This window comes from Candida jiufengensis, assembly GCF_024610255.1.
Source record: "Candida jiufengensis strain CBS 10846 chromosome Unknown scaffold1, whole genome shotgun sequence".
In the NCBI taxonomy this organism is placed as follows: domain Eukaryota; kingdom Fungi; phylum Ascomycota; class Pichiomycetes; order Serinales; family Debaryomycetaceae; genus Lodderomyces; species Lodderomyces jiufengensis.
Genome location: NW_026261562.1, coordinates 685,978 through 702,218, shown reverse-complemented (window position 1 = coordinate 702,218; position 16,241 = coordinate 685,978). Strand labels below are relative to the sequence as shown.

The window sequence follows — 16,241 nt, the reverse complement described above, 5'->3', positions numbered from 1 at the left end:
GAATTCTTGTTACTTTTATGATTAATTTATTTTTTTTCTTGTTAAAATAATAATTACTCTATGTAAAGAAAAGCAAATTGTTAATAGATAGAATAATAAAATAAGATAACTTGCATTTATCAAATTTTAGTTAATTATAATAATTTTCAAATATTCTATTAAGATAATTATTACCAACCAGTATCAAAAACAAAAATAACAATACTTAAATACTACTACTAGTTTCTCCCTCCTAGTCAATCATCTACTTCATAATCATCTTTTCTACATTAAATTTTCAACATAACAAATGAAACTAATATACTTATGGTAATCACTTGTTGAAAAATTAAGAATGTTCAATATTTATAAATCCACAATAAATGGGAATAATAATTTCAATAATCATTATGATAATTCACGAATATCTCAACCAAAACAACAATCTCCTTATCCTATAATAAGATCAACATCCACTTCATTTTCTATAACATCATATCCAGAATCAACAACAAAAGATTATTTTAATGAAGAAATATCAACAATTTTAAAAATTAGTGATTCTCAAGAATGTAATGAGAATTTTTCAATTTTTATTAAATGTATTATTGATAATATTTATGTTAATAACAATGATATAATACCTACTTATCAAGATTTATCAATTATTTCATTAAAACTATTAACTTCGAATTTATTTGTTAAAAATTATAAATTTTGTATTGCTAAGATTTTAGCATTTTTAGCTACTTTTACAAGTATTACAAATTTTAGAGTAAAGAATAAAAATGAAGAAGATGAATTTGATGAGAATGATAATTGTGATGAAATAAGTGATCAAATTGTTTATGAAACTGAATGTTTAAAAGAATTTTTATGTATTACTTTATTACTACTACTAAAACTAAAGAATTCATGTAATGAAAATGATAATAACTTAAATGATGATGTTTCTAGTGATACACTGAGTACTATTTCTTCAACTACATCAGAAGCAATAGAATTAATTAACGTGGATGAAGTATTCAAAACTTTACAACAATCAAGATTCATATCAATTATATCACAATTTATCAATGCTCAAATTAAAGCAGTATCGCAAAGAAAATCATCTTTCGTCATACTAAAGTTTAGTTGTGATATTGTATTTGAATACTTATACTATTTTGAAAATTTATCAACGAAGGAGTTTCTTGATTTAACATTTAACAATAATGAAATTATAACAACAATAATTAAGGATTTATTATCTTCCAAAAAATTCACCAACTATGATGTCAATTCAAATAATGAAGATGATGATTTTGAAAACGATTTAGATGAAAATAAATTAGTTGCATATGAGGAATTGAAGCTACTATTATTTATTAATGAACAATATTTGATGAATTCATTTAGGATTGAAGACAATAAAAATCAAGTGTTTGAAGAACTAATACATAACGACAACAAGAATCAGAAATCAAATGTATCAAATATTGTTGGATTCATCAATTTATTGATTTACCATTTAAATCGAGAAGAAAGTAAAATTATAAAATTACTAATTCTAAAGTTCTTATATCTAGTTTTCACTACTTCATACACTTCAAAATTAATTTATAAAAATGATTTAAAAATTTTAGTCGATATTTTCATTAGAGAACTAGATAATTTAGACTATAATGAATCAATATTAATTCTAACTTATTTAAGAGTATTATATCCAATATTAACATTTTCAGAATTAAGTGAATGTAATAATTACAAAAGTCAAGAAATCATAAATGTTTTAAGTAACACCATAATGAATTCAAATAAAGATAATGAAAATTCAACTATAGCATCATTAGCCACAAAATGTATGAATGTAAAATGGTTAAAAAAATTCACTCGTAATAAAGTTAAATTTCAACAAGATAATTTACTGAACTCACCACAATCAAAAGAATCTACATCAGATTTTAATTCTCTGGAAGAATTAAGTAACAGTAGTAAAGAAACATTACAAAACCTAACAAGAATAGCATCAGTCCGATCATCATCAAGAAGTGATTATCACAAACACACAACAGTTCATAATCAATTAGAAAGAAAACATAGTGAAAAATTAATCACTAAAAATTCATCATCATCAAATGTAACATCACCATCAATTTTTATAGAAAATAATAATAACGTATTTTTAAATCAATTTTCTAAAAAAATTAACCTAGATGACAACCAAATTATAAAACAAGAATCACCACCAAATGAACAAGATTCAAATATTTTAAATTTACCAAATGAATATTTAACTCAAAAACCATTACCTAAATTACCTGTTCCTGAAAAAAAATTAAATCAAATATATTTAGATGGAGTAGATACAACTTCTACTAGAAATTCAAGTTCAAGTTCTATTAATTCAATAAATCTGTTGAAACAAAAAGCAATGAGAAAAAAAGCTCCACCTCCACCTCCACCACCTCCAAGACGTCGTAAATGAATGATTAAAAAATAGTATAAAAAGTTTTTTATGATAGTTTTTTTTTTTTTAAGTTACGATTTGTAATTTTTAATGAAAGCATTATTAATATTTTATTTTGTAGAGATATTTGATTGGAATATGTAATTCTAGCACGTATATTAAAATCAGTTACATCTACATAGTGATGTCCTCTTTAAAACTCAATACATCATCAAATCTTAATCCATTGATTTCCGTCTTAGTATAACTATGTAATTCTTTTTTCAATTTTTCTTCTTCATCTTCATCTTCATCTTCATCATCTTCTGCATTTTCTTCAATTTGATCATTTAATGATCCTTCATTATTGTAAATTTTAGAATTACTATTACCATTCAATAAATCACTTGATGCTACTAAAATTAAACCTCTTGATCTTATTAAAGGAATTAATTTAGGAACTAAATTTAATAAATGAATTGATGTAATTAAACCAAACAAATTATTACTTATTGTGAAATTGACTGCTTCTTTTATTGATCTGATGATTAATTCTTGATAATTATTTAATGATGTAGTAGGTGGCTCATTATTATTCTTATTTGAACCGGATGATTGGTGATGTTTTTGCTGTTCATGTATTAATAACCCATTAGTTGATCTTTGTTCGAATTTTTTCAACTTATTATTAAATGTTATACCATTCATTATTAAAAACACCGGGAAATTAGGTTGTTTCCAATTCAAAATTTTACAAATTAATGAATTTGAAGATAAGAATATAATTGATCTTGAATTTTTGGATATTTTTGATTTATTTTTAATATGATTGAAAACATCATTTAATGTAAAATCAATAAAATTATTCAAATTTTTAGAAATATTACTTATGAATGGTAATTTTTCTAATTCATAAAATGATGGGAAAATTAATTCTAAATTTAAATTAATTTCAGGACTTAATATATCTAATACAATGTCTAATGGTAAATAAATTATTCTTAATAATTTTTTAATATAATCAATATCTTTTACTGTCATTTTAGATAAATCATTAATAACTTTTGAATAATCAAATAAATCATCTGTTATAGAAGTTAATTGTTGTAATGATAAATTTGGTAAATATAAATCAATATTTGCTGTTATTGCAATTGACCAATGGGGACAAACTACTGGAGTTCCATCATTCAATAAACAAACTTTAATTCTTAAATATTCTCCAGATAATGAAGTTGCTGTAACTATTGATGATGAATTAGATGCTAAATCAGGTAATGGTTGTTGTGATGATTGTGGTTGTACTTGTTGAGTGAGTACACTGTTGGCATTTACTACTGCATTGGCATTTGGCGATAAGAAATTATTTGGTGATAATCCTCCAGCAGCATTTAACTTTAATGTTTTATTATTTTTAACAAAACTTGTTGATGATTTCCAATATGTATCAAATTTCGAAGTTTCTAATAAAGTACCTGAAAATGGAAAAATTATTTGACAATTAAATTTTAATTGTCCAATATTTCTTAATCTTAAGTCAAATAATGGCAATTCAATTGAGCTAATTTCTGGTGATGTTGTATCAATATGTTGAAAAGATAATGCAGTGGTTTTAGCTATTAATCTTGTACCAAATTTTGGGAATATTTCAAAATCTATACGGAACTCATTTAATGAATCAACGTCAGTTTGAAAAACACACTTGTTATTGTTACTTTTTTCTTCTAATGGTAATAAAATATTTCTTGGTACGATATCAGAAATATTTGAAGTTAATGTAATTCTACCTGGTTTCAAATCAGTTATTGAATTAAATAAATTAATAAAAGCTTGATCATCTTGTGGGAAAATTAATTCAATAAGTACTTTTTGTTCCAAAAAATTATGACCATAACGACGTAATGGTAAAATTGGTGGTGGTAATTGTAAATCTGGTATATTATCAACATGATTTTTATCAACTGATCCACCATCTGAATCATCATCATCTCCAATTGTGTCTAGTATAGCCATTGAATTCCCACTATCTATATTAATGCCTTGGACTAAACTCAGTTTTTCTTGATCAAATGTCTTTTGATGATAACTTAATAACTCATTTATAACTCCTATATGACCTTCAACAACACAATAATATAATACATTATAACCATCTTCATCTACAATATCTAATTTAGCTCCATACTTGATTAGTTCTTGAGTCGTATTTACATGACCTTCAGCAGCTGCATAAAAGATCGGAGTCCATTTGTTGAAGCCATCAGTTTTGTTTATTTCAGCACCATATTGAATTAATAACTTGATTAATTTATAATGACCAGCACGAGATACTACATGTAATGGTAATAATCCTTCAACGTCTTGTTGATTTACTAAAATTTTAACTAATTCAGTTGATGGTTCATTTGATAATAAATATTCTAAAGTTTTATAATCACCAAATTTACATGCATAATTTATAGGTAAATATTGAAGAATTTCTTTATTTGTTCTTGGGAAAGGATTTGCCCCAAATTGTACTAATTTCTTAATTATATTTAAATGACCATGTTTTATAGCTAATAACAACGGTGACATGGATTCATTATCGACTTCATCTATATGATCTTTAGGAAATGATTCAAGTATTCTATCTAATAAATCACCTCTATTATTTTGAGCTGCGTAATGTAGACAATTTCTACCATTAAAATCTTTTCGTATCAACAATGCCTTTATTTCATCTTTTGATAAGTTATTCATTATATATTCAACAATAAATGTTCTCGAATGATTTATTGAATCATTTGAATTGACGACTTTTACCCCATTATTAATTATAACATGATTTTCATGATTTGATGCAGGTGGTATGAAACAACATTCATGTAATACAGTCTTATTATTATTAAAATCGTCATTGACGAATGTGAAATTTATGTCATAATTGATGGCATTCAAAAAAGACTCAAGGAACGAATCTGAAATCTTCAAGTTGGAAATTGATAGCAAAAAAATCTTTGAAACTTTATATTTAACTTCTGGATTGAACAAATCTTTTGAAGATTTTGGCGATCCATTTACTTTATCAATCCATCTAGCTAATAATGATAAATCTGGATCTTTGATTGTAGCGACATTTACAAAACTAGAATATAGTTCATCAACCTCACTATTATTCAATTGTATGCTAGATATTGACGACTGCCTTATAAATAATGGTTGTTGTTGCTCTTGGTCCAGACTTGTTTCTAGTTTTGATTCATTTTTATTGACATTACTATCCTCGCTGTTAAAATTTCCAGTATATGATAAATTACTATAATTATTCAAACACGAATAATCACCATCCATTATACTTTCAATATCAAATAAAGATTGAGTTACTAAATCACTTAATTCATTAATTTCGTTTTTATGAAAAACAGGTTGTACACTGACTGCAGTACTTATAAACAATTCTTTTGTATGAGATTTTGATCTTTTATCCCATTTTTTAACTACTTTTGAAAACCCAGTTTCATTTAATTCTATAAATTGTTGTAACCTTATTAAATCTTGATGAATTTTTTTGAAATTTTGATATAAATTTAAAAAAGATATTGAATTTTTGAAATTTGAATTTACTGAAGAATCAACTTGAATTTTCCCATTACTATTACCACCATCATTTAAATGATGTTGATTTAAATATTCATAAGATTTTGAAAATAATTCATTCTTTTTCAATACTAATAAATTTAAATTAATTGATAAATTTGCTTGTTTTTCTAAATAAAATGAATTGACTTTATCTAATTCTCTTTCAACTCTGAAAAAGAAAGTAGCTTTGTTTTCTTTTAATGATTGTTGGATTTCGGAGTTTAAGATTTCTCCATTTGTTGTTGTGTTTGATGATGATAAACTTATTGAACTTTGATTGCTATGATTTGCTGGTAATGCTAATTGTTTTATTAATTTCTTTAATGCTTTATAATCTATAAAATGACCTGAATATTCTGGTAATTCTAATTGTCTTGATGCAAGATATTTACCATATTTCATTTTAGTTTACTTTAAATTTCAGTTAGCAGGAATATTTTGAGTATTGTGTTGATAAATAGATAATAATTATAGTTCTTATTCTCAATAACTTGATTATTCTTATATTTAATTATTCATTATCAAAAATTAAAACGAAGTATTAATAAAATTTTAATAATAATTATTGCAAAAATATAAAAACGATATTAGTTTTTAGACTTTATACATTTTTAAGCGCACTATTTTAAAACAATAATCAACACGTGCCATACAATAAAGTGATACCATGAGTCCGTATAAAACACGTTTAAAATAAATGGCTCTAGTATTTTAAATTGGGCCACATCTCGAGTCAGACTAAGGGACGTGTTGGAATGATTTTTGAAAGAAATGGACTAACCTTGTATCAGCATTTTTGAAAAGTATTACGCTTTGATCTTCACATATTTCATTTGTTAAACAATAATCTACAATTTTTATCGAATAAATAATTCAAATTCTTCTTTATTCTAAACTATTTAAAAATTATTTACTTATTCACATCAATTTTAATCTTTTTTAGAAACATTATTTTTAGCATCATCAAAATGTTTTTTAAATAAATCAGCATTTTCTTTATTACCAAATCTTATAGCTAAAGTTTGAGCTTCTGGTTCACCTTCAGATACATCAGCAGTAACATTATAAACCCATGATCTATCACTACCAATATTTGGTTTTAATTCATAATCTTGAGAAATTAAATGATTTGCACAAATTTTTAAAGTTTTATCTCTTCTCATTAAAATTCTTGTTTTACCTGTTTTAAGATGTTTTAAAAATTTAACATCTCCTGTTCCTCTTTCTTTCCATTCTTTTGAATCACTATGAAATCTAAATAATTTTGCACGAACTTTATAAATTACTTCTTCATCTTCTTCATTTGTTTTAACATCAACTTTTTTATCTAATTGTATAACTGGAGTGAATTGTACATCTGCTTCTTCTTCTTCTGCATTTTCATTATCGTCATCTTTTGATGTTTCTTCTTTTTGTTCTTTTGTTGTTGTTGTTGTGGATTCTTCTTTGGTTAGTTCTGGTTCTTCTTTTTTTTCCTTTTTAGCACCAAACATTGAGAATACATTTGATGTTGGTGGTTTTGGAATTGAAGATTCTTCAGTGGTGGTTGGTTTAGTATCTTCCGCTGACATTTTTAAGGTTGATTGATATATATGTATGTGATGGAAAAAAATGTAATTGTTATTATTATATGTTTAGTAAGTTTTGATGATTTCATCGATCTAAAGAATTTTTTTTTTTTTTCTGTTAAAAGAATTTTTTTATGTCACAAGAGTATTAAATTTTTATATTGATTGATTGATTTAAATAATAACAAGAACCATTTTCAATTCAATTGAATGCAGTTATTGTATCAAATTAACTTTTCATTAAATACTTATATATACATAATATATAAACTTTCTATCTTACTATTTACAGAAAAATGCTAATTTTATATATAATCTTTAAGTTATTCTATCTATTATTTAGATCTAGTTAATACAGAATTTGTTAATAATTCTAAAGCACTTCTTGCATCAGATTCAGGTAATGATCTTAAATTTTTTAATGCAGCCATACAATAATTTGTTGCCATTTCTCTTGTTTTTTCTAATCCATTATATTTTTCAACTGCTCTTCTTGCAATTTCAACATCTCCTGTTTCTTTAAATTTTCTTGCTATTAAATCACCTAATTTAGGTTCTTGTTTCCATGCGAACAAGATAGGAGCAGTAGCTAAACCTAATTTTAAATCTGCTTGACTTGGTTTACCAAATGCTGAATCTGATGATGTGTAATCTAACATATCATCAACTATTTGAAAACATAAACCTAAATTTCTACCAAATTGATAACAATTTTCTATTATTGGATCTTGTGCTCCACTTAATACTGCTGCTGCTCTACATGATTTTGACATAAGTGATGCTGTTTTTAAATATGTTTTATGTAAATAATATTCAAATGCTGCTTGAACATTTGTTTCATGATCAACTATATCTTGTTCGTTAACTCTATATTCATGTTTTTCAGTTGGTACTTTCCCCGTAGCTTCAGGTATATTTTTAATTTGTCCATCATTTTCAATAGTATTATCTTTTTCACTTAATACTGTATTTTTTAATTGCATAAATTCTCCTTCGACTAAATTTGCAATAGTTGTACTTAATAATTCAATAACTTCAGGATTTCTTAATCTTGCAATTGCAACTGATGCTCTACCCAATAAAAAATCACCAGCTAAAACTGCCATTTTATTTGTAAAAGCTATATTCCCACTAGGTCTACCTCTTCTTGAATCACTTAAATCAATAACATCATCATGTAATAAACTTGCAGTATGAATCATTTCAACAATTTCTGCTAATCTTCTTTGTTTTGGTAATATACCATTTAATTTATCCATTTCTGGTAATTTATCCATTGGTTTACTTAAAGGATCTAAAATTATTCTAGGATTTATACCATGTAAAATATTTAATGGACTTAAACTATCATCAACACTATTTCCTGCTATACTTTCTTGTCCATATTTTGGAGTTCCTTTTATATGTTCTTGTTCAGTTACATCAAATTCATCTATTATAATTCTATTTCTTTCAGATTTAGGGATTTTCAGTAATGCTTTACTTAATATTAATACAATTAAAGGTCGAACATTTTTACCTTCTGCTTCAAAATAATATGAACTTACTCTATTTAATGTTGGATGTCCTGAACCTATTAGATTTGCAATTGATTTTGCTAAATTTGACATTTCATGACTTACAATTGAGAATGGATCTTGAAATTTTGTTGTGGTAGTAGTAGATTGTGGTGAAATTAATTTTTCAGCTGTTTCAACAGCTGTTTTAAATGATGAATATGTATATTTGGGTATAACAAGACATGATTTTGATGGTTGTCGCTGCTTAAGTATCGTTCTTCTTAGCATCTATGAATTGTTATTGTTGTGGAAATTTAATGAATGTTATTGGAATCTCAATTCTATATCTTAATCATATAAAACTATTTGTCTAGAGATCTGGTTGCTAAAGCGAAATATTTAGTAAAGTTTGATTTTTTTTCTTTTGTCTTGAAAAATTAAAAACTCTTATTTTTGTGTTTATGCTCGTCTTACTAATTAAAGCGGTCGACGTAAATTTAGTACGAGATTTTGACGGAGATTTTCAAATCAAAAGATACATAATAACAAAGAGACTTTAATTCTAATAATCATTATATATTGTAATTCATTATATAAATAACCTTCTAAATATAAATAAATCTATTGGTAACTTCTTCTTTGAACCGGATGCATATTTCTGAAAAAGACATCTGGAGGAGTAAGAGTTCCCAAAGCTCTTTGACCTGAAAGATCCAAGAAAGTTAAACCAAACAAATAACTTGCATTAACCCATCCGAAACCTTCTGTTGCTACTCCTTTGAAATCAAGACCTTGATTACCGTATTCAGCATCAACTCTATGAGGAACTGCACCTTTTGTAACATTATATTTTTCAACAACTACTCCATTATAGTCCACAAATGATTTTGTCATCATAAATAACCATCTATAAGCTAATCTTCTTGCAATACCATCATAACCATAGTTTACAAACCCAATCCAAGCTAAAATTTGTTGTGGAGCCCAACCAAATGGGAAATCCCATTGACGAGAAGGTCTTGATAAACCAATATCACCTCTTGATTTTAAAGTACCAGCAACTAAACCACCATGTTCTTCAAATTTGGGGACTGAATTTTCAATTAATTTTGAAGCTTGTTCAGTTGATGCTAATTTTGCATATAATGGCCAAAAACAAGTTGCTGATTCATAATCTTCTTGTTTTTGTTCATGAACATTATAATCATAATACATTGAATCTTTTTCATTCCATAAGTATTTATTAACATTTGCTTTTCTATCAGTTGCTCTTCTAAGCCATATCTCGGATGAATGAATATTACCTTTTGAATCTTCTAAATTATCATTGAAAAAAGTTGTAATTATAAATGCAATATCATTTTCATATTTATATAATAATGAATTTAAATCAACCGTTGCTAACCAAGCACATTTACCTTCTAATCTATAAGACGTATCATGACCAGATTCTCTAACTGCTCTATCATGTAAGAAATATTGATCTAATTCTGGTTCTTTAATATCTCCCAGATTATATTTTTCAATAAATTCATCTTGAGTTATTCCGTATTTTTCAACATATTTTTTCAAAACTGCTGTAAAATGTGATGCTTCAGTTTCTGGTGGTATACCTTTACCTGATGGATGATAACAAGATAACCCAGTTTTTGGATCTAATCTTGGAGGACAACACCAAACTGTTTCATATTCTTTTATAGCTGCTAATGTAGATCTTTTCAAAAAATCAATTGTATCATTCATTTCTTCAGGCATGACTTCCATTGTTTTATTGAAAATTCTTAAAGCCATATCTGTTAAAAAAGGTGGTTGTGATCTACCAAGGTAGTAAGATCTATTAGCATTTAATATTTTACCATAATGATCAATTTCATAAATGAAATTTTCAGCCATTCCTCTTGCATATTCCAAATGTTCTAAATTTTTATTTGGATAAACATCAGTTAATAAACCTAAAGTTTCCATATATGAATCCCAGCCATATAATTCATTAAATCTACCACCTGGTACAACATATGGCCAACTTATTAAATTTTCTGGATTTTTTGGATCAATTCTTGAAGATAATGCTAATAAACCTGGTTTTTTATTAATTGATTTTATAAAATCTGCATCTATAACTTTAGGTAAATATTGAACATCTAAATGAATATCATCTCTACTGTTTTTTATTCTTGTAAAAAAATCATACTGATCTTTTCTATTATAAGGTACATAAACTCTATGACTTTCTTGATCTTCATGTTTAACCCCATTTTCATCAATCCAATCTTCTTTTATTTTGGTATCTCTTGACATTTCAACAATATTTTCACTTGTAACTTGTCTACTTAAATTTTTCCAAAATGAAGTTGAAATTAATCTTTTCATTCTATTAACTGGATTTTCATTTAATCTTGCTTCATCTAATACAATTTGTCTTCTACCAAATCTACTTGCAATTGTTAATTCTTGTAAAAGATTACTTAACATATAAGTTCCTCGTACAGATGCTGATTTATAACCATTTGAATTTGCTGTACCTAATCTTAAAACTTTCGGTCCTGTATCTTCTATTGTTATTTGACAATTATTATCAGTATCTTCACTTTCCAATAATTCTTTTAAAGTTTCTTGAACATCACTTATATAATATTTTTTAGGACGAATTATAGTATCATCCAAGGAGGCTCTTCTAAAATGCAATTTATTATTTTGTGGTTGTGCAATTGTTTGAGATTCATTTTCATATAATGGAACAATTGATGGTTTTTTAGTAGCTTGTTCGGTATTTTGCCTTATAAATCTTCTTTCTTCTGCTGGACTAATTGATTCTCCATTTAAATCATCAATAGCAAGAGTATTTGGTGATTCATCTTTAATCATAGGGTAATGTTTCTGAATATGAGAGAATCCGTTCTTATGTTGACTTGAATTGTTTAAATTATCAACTTCTGTAGGAGAATCTTCGTCTTCATCATAATCATTTTTATCTTTACCAGCATTTAAATTAAAATGAACTTTTGGTGGTGCAGTAATTGAAGATGAAGTAGAAGTTGCTGAAGGAGTTGGTGATTTTGAACCACCAGAACTTGGAGGTTCACTTTGTTCTTTTATAGTATCATTAATAGGATGTTGTTCATTTAATTTTTTTAAAAATTCATGTTTTGTAGTTTGAGATTCAAAAGTACTAAAAGTACGAACTCTTGATAAAGGACTATCTTTACTAAAAGTTTTCTTTTTATGATCACCATAATATTTTTCTGCTAATGCATAAGGATCATCATCATTTGAATTAATACTCAGTCTTCTTCTTGATTGTGGTGATATTAAATCTGAATTTATTGATGATGATGAAGAAACTGAAGATTTAGGAGATTTAGGAGATTTTGGAGATTTAATAGTTTGTGATGACATTTTATCATGTATATATAATTGTAAAGTAAGATTTATTTATAGTTTCAATCTTATCAATCTTGTAATGGAGTGATGAGGAGATAATGTAATTATAAATTGATAATATTATTTCACTATATCACTATTAAATTGTAAATTATAATTGTTGATAAATGAAATAAAGTCTAAATGTAATAATCTAATAATAATAAGAATCTAAATGAATAAAAAAAGTGATGTATAAATCTAAATGAATAAAAAAAACTGATGTATTCATATAATAAAAGAAAGAAAAATAATCAATAAATTGATGATATATAAAATTATAAAATATAAATATTCATATTTTTTTTAAAAGGGTACTGAATTATTATAATATACATAATATTTACCCAAATTTAGAGATAGTCATAGATAATTATTATTCAACAAGATATAATTTTAAATTATCAATAAAGTTTAATAAAGAGAGATAAGTACTCATTTAATTTTATATTTAAGATTACTTTAAGAAAGCTCTAAAAACGATCTAAAAATTGGAATATTAAATTTGAACTACAGAAGTTGTTATAAAACTAAACTTTGATTTAAAGATATCAAAAGATATTAAAAGATCCAATTATTATATTCGAATCTATACTACTCTACTACATAATCTTCTAATCTTCTTCTAGTTATAGATCTAAAAAATATTATAATTTTTAATGTGACATCATTTTTTTATTTTCTTATAATTTCTGTAACTTATTTTCTTTTGCAAGTTTTATCGTTTTTTTTTTATGTACAAAATTTTGAAACTCTTTTTTATAATTTATATAGCAAGTAAAAATCAAAATAGTAAAGAAGAGTTACACCCCACTTAAATGAAATTGAATACTAATCTTTTAAAGTTTTGTTTTTATCCTGCTTAAAAGTTTTGACTAATTTCTCAAATTGTAACGGAACGAAGTAGTAAGTAATATTAAGTCCAATTTTCTTCGCAATAATTATCGGATTTTAATCATTCTTTATTACACAAACTTTAAAATTATTCTTATAATATTTTTAGATCTTTAAAATATTAATATTATTAAATTTCTGAAACTTCCCCTAAATTAATATTGGATTTTTAATATATAAGAGATTGATATATTTATGGGGAACTATTTTGTTGCAATTATTAGAAGATTAAATTTGCAAAAAAGGTTATATGATATATTATGAATATTATCATTAAATTTGCTAAAATTGGTTGCAAAATGAGTTTGATTGAAACTTTTACAACTTTAAAATTCAATTCTTTTACTTTTTTATTTGTGTGTCATACGATAGTATAAAGTTTAATTTTACAATTTTTCCCAATATCTAAACTTGAAACAATTTTAGAGCTCAAAATTTTATTAAATATAAAAAGAGGAGAGAATCCTACTATTATCAACTAAAAAATTAAAACTTTTTTGAGTTTTCACCATTAGGGAGATCTAAACTCATAAAATACCAAAATTTGTGTTTTTTTTTCAGCATCTAAATATTCAATTTCCATTAAGATCATTGTATTTAGGCATCAAAATCACTTCAAATTGAAGTAAATCGACTATTAAATATATGTTAAGTAAATTTTTGGACCTATATCAAGATTTTTAGCAATTTAAGCATAAGCAAAACAGTTATTTTAATCTAACGGTTTATTTCTATATATAATATGAATAATTAATAATAAACCTAGTAATAATTTCACTTAATATACTGGATTATAAATTATAAACAGATATTATTTGGCAAAGAGTTCAGATTTATTTACATAAGTAGAGAAAAAATTAAGCTACCAACTCGGGAAATTTCGTAAGTTCACTCGGTCAACCACGGACACTCCTCGCCTATAAAATTATTATAGTGGATTCGAAAAATTAAATTTTGAAAAATTATGTGGGGTTTCGCACATGCATGTTTGTTGTTTATTAATTAGTAGAAATCGAATCAAAACTATTATAAATTATATAATATAAATAATATTTCCTCACCCTTTTTTTTTGTTGACTTAGTAAATTTATTATTTTTCAATTATTCAAAATTTCAATTCATTCAATTCAGGTCAATTGAATAATTTTATTATTTTATATTAATATATTCTTAAATTTTATATAAATAAACATATACAATGGTTAAAGTAGCAGTTTTAGGAGCAGCTGGTGGTATTGGTCAACCATTATCATTATTAGTTAAATTAAATCCAATTGTTGATGAATTAGCATTATTTGATGTTGTTAATGTACCTGGTGTTGGAGCAGATTTAGGTCATATTAATTCAAATTCAACTACTGAATCATTTTTACCAGAATCAAAAGAAGATAAAACTGCTTTAGCAAATGCTTTAAAAGGTTCAGATATTGTTATTATTCCAGCTGGTGTACCAAGAAAACCAGGTATGACAAGAGATGATTTATTTAATATTAATGCATCAATTTGTCAAGGTTTAGCTGAAGTAATTGCTAAAAATAGTCCAAAAGCTTTTGTTTTAGTTATTTCTAATCCAGTTAATTCAACTGTTCCAATTTTTGCTGAAACTTTTAAAAAAGCTGGTACTTTTGATCCAAAGAGATTATTTGGTGTTACTACTTTAGATATTGTAAGAGCTAATACTTTTATTTCACAATTATTTCCAAAAGAAACTAAACCTGGTGATTTTAATGTTAATGTTGTTGGTGGTCATTCCGGTGAAACAATTGTACCATTATATTCAATTGGTAGAACTAAAAAATATTATGATGAATTAAATGAAGAACAAAAGAAAGCTTTAATTCATAGAGTTCAATTTGGTGGTGATGAAGTTGTTCAAGCTAAAAATGGTGCTGGATCTGCTACATTATCAATGGCTTATGCAGGTTATAAATTAGCTGAATCAATTTTAAAAGCTGTTAATGGAGAATCAAATATTGTTGAATGTACATTTTTAAATTTAGATTCATCAATTAAAGGTGCAAGTGAAGCTAAAAAATTAGTTAATAATTCTGAATTTTTTTCATTACCAGTTTTATTAGGTAAAAATGGTATTGAAGAAGTTAAATATGAAATTTTAAATGAAGTTAATAGTGATGAAAAGAAGTTATTAGAAGTTGCTATTGATCAATTATCAAAAAATATTGAAAAAGGTGTTGCATTTGCTACTAAATAAGTTTTTTAAGTATTAAATATATAAATAGTGTTTAATAACAATCACAAGAAAATCTTCATTTTCAAGCATTAAACTCATTTGAATTAAGAATTGAATAAATTGTAGGATATTTTGAAATAAATTCTTGAAATTTTGCATCAATATCAGCACTAATATCACTTGATTCATTATCTAAAATTGAATTATTTTCATTATTTGTAGTTGTGGTAGTTAAATATTCAATTAACCCCGGAATATTTAACATCAAATAAGCTAATTGTTCTTTTGAAATTTCAAAATTTTTAACAACACTTAATTCATTATTAATTAATGAAATTAATTTCTTTAATATTTTCATATTATGTTCAATTGATTCAATTAAATATGAAATTACTATATTTTTATTTGATTTTAATATAATCATTTGTAAATAATTAAAAATTGAAAAATTTGGTTGATTTGTTAATATTAACATTGTAATTTGATTATCATTTATTGAACCTACAAAAGTTGTTAGTTCTTCTTGCATTTGCTTGAGATCTTTTGCTTGTACTGGTTCAATTTCTATGAATAATACGTTCAACCATTTGTATTTTGCTTGTGAGATTGTTTTAATCATTTATTTGCAATTGTTTGTTGTA

At 25.2% G+C, this 16,241-nt stretch overlaps 7 protein-coding genes across 7 annotated transcripts; 2 read left to right on the top strand and 5 right to left on the bottom strand. All coding sequences in view use genetic code 12, as the record gives it.

Moving 5' to 3' along the window:
* Positions 1 to 334: 334 nt before the first annotated feature.
* KGF54_004083 (uncharacterized protein) lies at positions 335 to 2,446 on the top strand (the record flags this gene model as incomplete). Its single annotated transcript, XM_051764743.1, has 1 exon — positions 335 to 2,446. One exon carries the CDS (start codon positions 335 to 337, stop codon positions 2,444 to 2,446), a length of 2,112 nt encoding a protein of 703 aa, XP_051618125.1.
* A 156-nt stretch (positions 2,447 to 2,602) lies between these two features.
* PHO81 (Pho81p) lies at positions 2,603 to 6,430 on the bottom strand (the record flags this gene model as incomplete). Its single annotated transcript, XM_051764742.1, has 1 exon — positions 2,603 to 6,430. The coding sequence occupies one exon, from the start codon at positions 6,428 to 6,430 to the stop codon at positions 2,603 to 2,605; it is 3,828 nt and encodes a 1,275-aa protein (XP_051618124.1).
* Positions 6,431 to 6,957: 527 nt separating this feature from the next.
* On the bottom strand, positions 6,958 to 7,599 carry YRB1 (Ran GTPase-binding protein; the record flags this gene model as incomplete). Its single annotated transcript, XM_051764741.1, has 1 exon — positions 6,958 to 7,599. The coding sequence occupies one exon, from the start codon at positions 7,597 to 7,599 to the stop codon at positions 6,958 to 6,960; it is 642 nt and encodes a 213-aa protein (XP_051618123.1).
* Positions 7,600 to 7,931: 332 nt separating this feature from the next.
* Positions 7,932 to 9,383, bottom strand: KGF54_004080 (trans-hexaprenyltranstransferase; the record flags this gene model as incomplete). Its single annotated transcript, XM_051764740.1, has 1 exon — positions 7,932 to 9,383. One exon carries the CDS (start codon positions 9,381 to 9,383, stop codon positions 7,932 to 7,934), a length of 1,452 nt encoding a protein of 483 aa, XP_051618122.1.
* Positions 9,384 to 9,716: 333 nt separating this feature from the next.
* On the bottom strand, positions 9,717 to 12,491 carry NTH1 (alpha,alpha-trehalase NTH1; the record flags this gene model as incomplete). Its single annotated transcript, XM_051764738.1, has 1 exon — positions 9,717 to 12,491. One exon carries the CDS (start codon positions 12,489 to 12,491, stop codon positions 9,717 to 9,719), a length of 2,775 nt encoding a protein of 924 aa, XP_051618121.1.
* A 2,116-nt stretch (positions 12,492 to 14,607) lies between these two features.
* On the top strand, positions 14,608 to 15,621 carry MDH1 (malate dehydrogenase; the record flags this gene model as incomplete). The annotated part of the gene is made up of 1 exon (XM_051764737.1): positions 14,608 to 15,621. The coding sequence occupies one exon, from the start codon at positions 14,608 to 14,610 to the stop codon at positions 15,619 to 15,621; it is 1,014 nt and encodes a 337-aa protein (XP_051618120.1).
* Positions 15,622 to 15,682: 61 nt separating this feature from the next.
* Positions 15,683 to 16,129, bottom strand: KGF54_004077 (uncharacterized protein; the record flags this gene model as incomplete). The annotated part of the gene is made up of 1 exon (XM_051764736.1): positions 15,683 to 16,129. One exon carries the CDS (start codon positions 16,127 to 16,129, stop codon positions 15,683 to 15,685), a length of 447 nt encoding a protein of 148 aa, XP_051618119.1.
* Positions 16,130 to 16,241: the final 112 nt, after the last annotated feature.